Source organism: Mycetomoellerius zeteki, unplaced genomic scaffold (assembly GCF_001594055.1).
Source record: "Mycetomoellerius zeteki isolate Tzet28-1 unplaced genomic scaffold, Tzet1.0 scaffold171, whole genome shotgun sequence".
In the NCBI taxonomy this organism is placed as follows: domain Eukaryota; kingdom Metazoa; phylum Arthropoda; class Insecta; order Hymenoptera; family Formicidae; genus Mycetomoellerius; species Mycetomoellerius zeteki.
This window is the reverse complement of record NW_017256664.1, coordinates 119,627-128,250: the sequence shown is the minus strand read 5'-3', so window position 1 is coordinate 128,250 and position 8,624 is coordinate 119,627. Positions and strand designations below refer to the sequence as shown.

Here is an 8,624-nt window from a genome sequence, read left to right as displayed (position 1 = left end):
TAAATATATTTTAAATATATATATTATATATGTATATTAAACAAAAATACAAAACTAATATAATAATAATACATATAGACTTTGGTAAAATAAAATGACAAAATAAAATAATAATGCAAAGAAAAAACGAAAAAATTAGTGCTAGTCATAGTATATGGAAGATGGGTAATTGTGCGCACTTTAAAACGCTTGCGCATAGTTGCCCGCCGCGACCTGACTCGATATGAAATACGATTATTTCAACATTTCTTAACCCCAAACTTAACAAATAACACCTCAAAAGACGCATAATAATATAGGTACTTTAATAACGTATGCAACTTTAAACAAACAAATTAAAAATATGAACTTACTACTTTATTTTCTGAATGCTAAAATAACAAGAAAAGATGTAATTTCACTTTTTTGTATTTCTCTGATTAGCAACGTATTTACGTCGTATCTTTTATATGTTGTAGTTATATCTTAAGAGGACGACCTCCTGCGTAAAAATTTCACAGTAATGTCTTCATCCACTGGAAAAGTACTAAACCAGGATGCGCACAATTACCCATTGCGCACAGTTCCCCCACTTTCCCCTATCTCAGAAACGTTTTGAAATACTTAAGAGTAAAAATGTGTTATAGTAAGTGCTGGTTATTGAGTATTGGTAATATTAGCGTCATAATGTAACGGCGAGCTACTGAATTAATAATTCCGTAAGTAATCATTAGGATTCGTTATATAATAACGGAGATATTAAAGGAGGCCACAATATATACACTGGCCATAATATCACCTTCTCCTCTATTATTTATTCAGTAAACATTGTACTCTCTATAAAGTGTATTTTAAAGTTTTTATAATTTTATTTTTATATTTTAAGCCTTAATCAAACTTATATTCATTTAATAAGAAAAAGAGAGAGAGAGATGAGAGACAACGAAAAAAAACGGGAAATCTCCTAAGGCAAAACTAGATTTGAGTTAAAACGAACCAACTTCTCTATTAGATTTATTTTTCTTGCTAATTATATCGCGTTCACAAATGACAACAGAGTAGTAACTATAGGTTAAGCAAGAATTAGTGGAATGGCGACACGAAAGGGGCGAATATTGGGTCATCGTTAAACGGCGCTCAGGATGCCGACCAGGCGAGTTAAGAGCGAACCAATTACAAGTTTCAGATCAAGTTATTTCCGCGAGCCTATTTTGCATTTACATACAAATCGCCGATGTGCAAAGCGACGGCCAGGGAACGCTATCGGGAACGATCACGAATGCATGCGCGCACATTTCCACGCTGAACGCTAACGAATGACCGAATATCGCTTTAAAATTACCATTTATTCAATGACTGCGTCTCTCTCTTTTTTGGGTACTTCTAGTTGTTCATGTTTTGGCCGATCGATCGATATTGATAGGGATACTATCACGTGTGGATTTAGCTGTGGAGAATCAACAACATCCATATGTATTATGAAAAAAAAACTGATCAATATAAATTTAATATAACTCTGATCATGAATCGTACAGCCTTCCAATCAGTGTGCAAACTACAAGATAATTATAAATATATTATAGATGTAAAGGAAAAAATTAAAAATATTTTCATTAATATCAAACAAGCTTCATTTTTCCTTGATTCACACTTCAGTATTTACAATTAAAAAAAATTGTGAGAGAACCAAGGACTCTCTCTGCATAACTGTTGCACTGTTGAACAATGCAATATCGTAAGGGCACAGAGGCGAAGACCTATGGTCGGACTAGTGCGGCTTAAGAGGCGGCCGCGTAGGAAATCTACGGTTTAACGTGGCGCTGTAAGAGCCTTAGATTAAGGTTGCGAGACATAAAAAGCAGGATAAAGCTCCCCTCGACGTGGACAAAGGCTACGATTAGCTCTTAGCAAGCTCTTTAACGCGTGAAGAAATTTTCGCTCAACTCGTCGTATTTTCAGAGGGTTTCTCTACGGGATAATTTCACGTTTAAAGAATTTAAGAGATTCGGACAGCGTTTTTTCTCGAATTTTCGCATCTGGAATTACGTTTGTTAAATAAAAGAGAAATTAATAGAAAGAGAGAGGGAGAGAGAGAGAGAGAGAAAATACGTCCTTAAAAAGAAATGCAATAGAAGCAGAACACTGTGTGTGCATGTGTGTGTATAAAATGTATAACGTAATTTAATATTACGTAACAAACTATTTTTGAGACAGCAACGAAATTATGCAATATAAGTATGGTAATAGGATACTCTCAAACTAATAATGTTCGTTCGTTAAACATTACAGGTTATTATTAATTTAATGGTTACCTAATTATTTTTACATGGCGAGATGAAATTTTCAAACAAAGCAACTAAAAACAGGAAAAAATTAAAGGCATATACCACGAGCGCTCGATGTCGTATAGCGAAACTTCTTTCAAAGTCAATACATAAAATTACATTTAATTAATAAATAGACGTTTCGGCGTTCTTATTATCTCTAAACATTCAAGTACTAGATATAGAACCGTTTTTCCAAAAAAGAATTACGTCGGAAATAATTTTCATAAAAAAACAAATTAATGATTTAAATAAGCAAAGCGATACGGAAAAATTACCAGAGTCTTACTTTCCGTTAGCATAACTCCCCCTTCTTAACACCATTTTACCCTCTCGTTTGAGTTGCTTGGGGTATTTAAAGCAGTATCATGACGAGGATTTGGTAGTACGCAAAGAATTTAGCTGTTATAACATGTCATCCACTGATGATACCAATCTGCACAAGGAACACAGGTATTGAATTTATAAGCGATAACTTAGATTTTGCAACCGTTAATTATCACAAATCATTATTATAATTAGAATCTGGAAATTATGTGTTCGAGTACAACATATCAGTAACAATATGGAACATGAAATTTATGGATACATTATTAAAAATATACACCTAAAGAAAATAGAATAAGAAATTGAACGAGCGTACTGATATATCGATATGTAAAGAAGAAAGAACTCAATTTTTATTTGTACACTATACACTTCTGCGTGTTTTATAATTTTCATTTTATATACTGATGATGACCTAATAGAAGAGGCTGAAACGTCTATTTATTAATTAAATGTAATTTTATGTATTGACTTTGAAAGAAGTTTCGCTATACGACATCGAGCGCTCGTAGTATATGCCTTTAATTTTCCCTTGTTTTTAAATTTTGACCACGTATTGACATTTAATGTTTAAAGCAACTAAAGTCAGGAAAAATAAGCTTTTAACTTTATCAAAATAAAGCATTCGTAAAACTTATTGTAAAAAAATGTTCCAAAAATAATGTATATAATAGAAAGATATTGTAAGTAAATTTTGCAATTTTCTATGTTTATGAGATAGCATTACAGATAATGTGATTAAACAAAGAATTTATTTACGTACATAACTAAACTCTTGTAAAAATATAACTATCTCATTAATTCTGTAAAATTACCAAACGTCTAGGTTATACGGCAGATTCTACATTTGTAAACCAGCGAGCTCTATAGAACTCATTGATATAAACAAATGCAATTCTGTTTTGAAATCACTTCAATACGCAGAAATTGTGAAGATAATCTCGATAACCCGCAACCTCCGCAATGAGTTCAACTATCGATATCACCTATCTTACGCGTTATCATCTTCCATTACCGTTTCGAATGCAAACCAAATAACAAAAAATGTGAATGATATTCCGAAAATGTTATAAAATTTAAAGACCAATAAAATTTTAATTCGTTCACTATTCTTTGTGCAACAGATAAAGTTTTAATAAATAACATAAGCAATTCTCTATATAAAATGTTGAGTCACGAGAGAATTGTTGTTTAATATTATCAATTTAATCCCTTAAGAATTTATATTCTAAATAAGAGAGAGAGAGAGAGAGAGAGAGAGCTGCGTAGTATCTCTATATTTCGTGATATTATGAAAGAAAAACTAATCGTACAAATGGTTTATGACTATGTCGTATGCAGGAGCTTTTAATTTGTATGCGTCTGCGAGAGTTTAATAAGCTTCCCTGCAATAAGGATTAAAAGAGATTCATTAGTATTTTTACTTTTCGCAATATTGCTAAAAAAATCTAAATTATATTCCTGTATAATTAATAAATAAACTCCCATGGTCTCGAAAATATCATATTCAAAGGGGCAATGGAGGTGCAATTCGTGGAATCAAAGCAGAAAGAGGAAAGAGATATAAAAAATACGGTCTCACATATTTCCGCACAAGAAATTGCCATAGGGTGGCACTCATCCTCTGTAAAAATAGCGTAGAAACTGGATCCTTATAAAAATCTCATCAAGACAAAATCCACATTAATCAACGAGAGAAATATTATGGACTCGACTACATGACAATGTGATGTGTAATATATTAAAATAATTAAGATTTCTTTAAATCGATCGATTTTCTGATATTAACACAATTATCGCGAGGGACATAACATTATTAAATATTTGCGTCACAACATTAAAAAGCTTTTATCGTAGCGCTGTAAAGGTCCAGCTACAATACAATTAGCAGTAGGCAGTAATGTAGTAAGACGCAAGCAGTAGCACAACTTCTACAACCATGTCTGTCTACAATGAAGACGACGTAGCGGCAGCTACGACATAAAGTCAATCAGAAAATACATTGTTTGAGGTTACATGCAAAATAGTGATCGAGTTTTCTCAGCAGTTGCAACAATTATGAATTCACTGATTCACTGATAATACTGAAAATCGTCGTCAAACATAGCCTCAAAATGATGCAAGATACTTGTCGTAAGCCGTAGGCAGTACCGAAATGAAAATGGTTCATTTCGCTTACGATTACAGTTGCGACCTACTAAACCGGAAATACGTCTCTTACGACTACTGTTATGGCCTAAAACTCTCCATTGTAGCTGGATCTTAACCAGTTGTAGAGTTTTACTATTTAATTGTTTGTTAATTCATTAATTATTTAAGGCTACTTGTATATGCGACATCACCGACGTCGAAATTAGAACGCCGAAGTCTTTATTATAACAGCACGCGTAAGTGCATGCAATAGCCTTTTAAGCGGTTCATAAATTTTGGAAGGGTTCCGCAAACTTCCGCTAAATTATCTTTGATATATCTTCGTGCACGCATTGTGCTATAATTCAGATTATGTTTGAAATATATATTATTGAATATTGAAATTTATAAATTTTAAATTAAAACAGTATTTCCATTTCGCAAAATAAATATAAATTTCAAGCAGATTTTGAATTTATTAATAATGGGATAAATAAAGAATTTCACATAAACTGATTATTGTAACACGCAAATTAAAATTCAAGATATCTGAATTATCGAGAAACGCTAATCCGTTTTCGCGATATTCGTGATACTACTCGTATATACACAACGGCATAGATTAACGGGGTTAACCTATGCCGATTAATTACGTAAGCCTTAGCACATACGAGTTTTGAATGCGATGTACTTTATCATTACAATGGAATGGAATAGATATGGATTTTGTGCGATTCATAGTCCACTACAATTCATCTCTATACATCTTATACGTGCACATTATACCACGGAACTTCAATATCTGCGACTTATAGTGTTAGTTCAAGTGTTTCGCACTTATTCGACGCAAAAAGTCCTATCTCGACGACACCGTTTCGCATTTCCAATGGTGTGTTACAGAGCCAACAATGCGTTTCTCACGCGGATTGGCTACCGTTGGTCCATGCTCGAGTGTACCCCGCGTGTTAGTTGCAGTCGCGGAACTTCCGAGTACTTACTAACAACAGGCGAGCTTGTAACTTCGCTCGCCTGCTTACTTGACAATTCATCCAATTAGAGAATTCCAGCCCCTTCCAACGGAACGTTTCCGACCCACTTTCCGGCCGCGCGAGAAGTGGCCTCCTCGAGTTGGGATTTAAAAGCGCTTTCCGGGAGACGCGCGCGGCTAAAAAAAAGTACATGCAAAGTGAATCTCAACGGGGAAATTGCGACTCTCGCATTTAATCACTTATTTGTGTGAAATGGTTAAGCGAGATATCATGAGCGTGTTTATATTTGCCGGTGCGGCGCTAATCACGAGTTTATTTGCGTATTTCCAAAGTGCGTTTATTCAACATCAGCAATCCCATAAATAGTTAACATTGGCGAAAATTTACGAATTTACCTTGGATTAATGTATTTGTTATATAACTATGTAAAAATGAGAACTAGCAAAGGAAAGAAGCCGGCGTGGCGGCTTGACGATCTTCCACTTTAATCTTTCCTTCTTACACTTTCTATCATTACTTTGTTTTTAATTTGTAAGCCATCGCAAATGATTATATCTTGATAAGTACCCTACTTTCTAAATAGATGAAGTTTATTGTCGTTTCTCAAGATTCCTGAGAAGCTCGCAAAGTTGTTTACCTTAAATAAACCGCGACGATCAACGGCGGTCGCTCCTGTCGTGGATCCGTCACCTTAACGGGATGTAGGAAGGCCGGGATGTGCAGCCTGGATCTCGGATAGAGCGGTCCATGCGGTACCAACAACGTCAACGAATCATCCGCTCTAAGTTCCTTGTAATCCGCCTTGTTGGGTGCGAGCGGTATTTGGCCTAGAGGAGTAACTGGCTGTATTTGTACCCTGGGTCTACAGAATCCCGATTCACCGGTAGCATCGACCGAACCACCACCACTACCACCACCACCACCACCACCACCACCACTGCCGCCACCATTGCCGGCACCAAGTCCTCCTTCCTCCGTACGCGGTTCCAGCACGGAGTAAGCAACTTGAATCAATCGCGGCAGACTTTTGGCGACCTTGACACGGCCGGAAGCATCGGGCGGCGGTAATGGTGCCCACCAATCGGCCGGTATGGTAATCTGCGCGAGACATACGCCGTTCTCGCCATCGGGGCTGCAGGCAGCCGTAAGCGCGGATGATGAAGACGAAGAGGAGGAAGAGGAGGAAGAGTAACCATGTCCACTGCTGCTCCTACTCGCTGCATTCCCCCGTGATGGACTGGCCAGGGTGGCGTGCAACACCACGCAGACTCGCTGATGTCGTGCCATCAGCAGTTGACGTCTACCACCGGCCTCGCTACCGGCATGGAAGAGCACCCTAAGCACGGGCGAATCGCGCGGCACGCTGTTGCCCACCAGGTGAGCTGACATATCCAGATGGCGAGTGCCGAGCTCCTGCGCGTCAAGGATTGTTGCTGCCGTAAGATTACGTCGTGTCTCTGGTCCCGGCAACGCATCCAATGGATCGGGGACTATGTAACGCGCTGGTACGGTCTGTTTCGTGCTGAAAGGACCGTACGTGGCCCGCACCGATACCGGTTCGCTCGTCTGGAAGACGGTAAACTTGTCGATCGAGAGGACAGAGCCAGGCGGCGGCGATGGTACTGCACTTCCTGCATTATTGTTGTTGTTGTTATTCGATACACTTGTAGATAGCGGCGGGATGGTGTCCGACGTACCGCGAGCCGGATAATATTGCCGCGGTATGTGCTTCAGAAAGAATCCACCGTCCTTATTCTCAAAGTGAACCTCCACTGATGCCGCCACGTCTGGAAAGATAAAAAGAAACAACATAATTAAACGCAAAATCATCGCCTGGTTCAAATCGAAAACTCCTATTTTTATGGATTTTTAGATAGAATTTTAAAATATTTTAATGTATTTTTCTTAGTATTGAGTAAAAACGAACAATTTAACAGTCAAAGATAAAATTTTTTTCGGAAAAAGAAATTACTGACTGTTTATACTATTAAAATTGAAATTAATAAAACTCAACTAATCTGAGTCTGATGACTCAATGATATTTTACTGATTTAATTGGTTGGACCAGATCTGGCCAGCCGATCACCAGTACTACAACCAGGCCTATAAGTTATTCACTGTACTGTCCGATTTGGACACGGGTCCTTTCGAACTTTGGAACAAATTTTACAATAAACCACAAAAGTGATCACGAAATGCTTGATATCTTTGAATTCTACACTCTTTAATTATCTTAAATCAATTATTTTTCAAATTTTTAACACCTTTTAAATAATGATTTACAAGGATTTTCTTTTTTAAAAAAATTTTCGCACGATGGCTGAAAATACATATTTGCCTCTATTTTATGAATGTTATGACAGAGAAGTGTCAAACTGCTATCACATGTTCGGTGTCTTATAAGGACTTTACATTATAAATAGTACGCAAATCTGCTTAACCGTATTCATTTAAATTAAAAAATCCTATTTGGAACACGGTCCGATTTAGACCACTCTCCCCTATAATCAGGATAATTTGGATCATAGTCCAATATTTTATAAGTACATAAATGATCTTTGTGTATTCACACATAACAACAAAACTATTGTAAAGCATGTTTATACCTATAGCATCTATAATTCGAAGTTATCTAAATTTCAGTCTTTAAATTTGTATATTTCTCAAATGTTTTTAAGAATGTCTAACTATAATTAATCTTTGAGCATCTGTTATCCTTTACTTATTTTATATTCTTTCACTACTAATCACTTTTCGATTCCGCAAATATTCCGTATATATCTCGTGGTCTTAAATATTGCCATCGTTCCACGTTGCGCCTTGGCCTTCAACGACAGCGACGGCGACGGCGACGATTTCTCTGGCAATAAATCAC

At 36.5% G+C, this 8,624-nt stretch overlaps 1 protein-coding gene across 2 annotated transcripts in view; it reads right to left on the bottom strand.

The window, feature by feature from the left end:
• Nucleotides 1-8,624, bottom strand: part of dtn (transmembrane protein 132C dtn) — a 140,123-nt gene that overhangs the window by 28,716 nt on the left and 102,783 nt on the right. For both annotated transcript variants that reach the window (XM_018445948.1, XM_018445949.1), the window contains exon 2: nt 6,387-7,536. In XM_018445948.1, the coding sequence (XP_018301450.1) occupies nt 6,387-7,536 (1,150 nt within the window). The remainder of the gene's footprint in view (nt 1-6,386; nt 7,537-8,624) is intronic.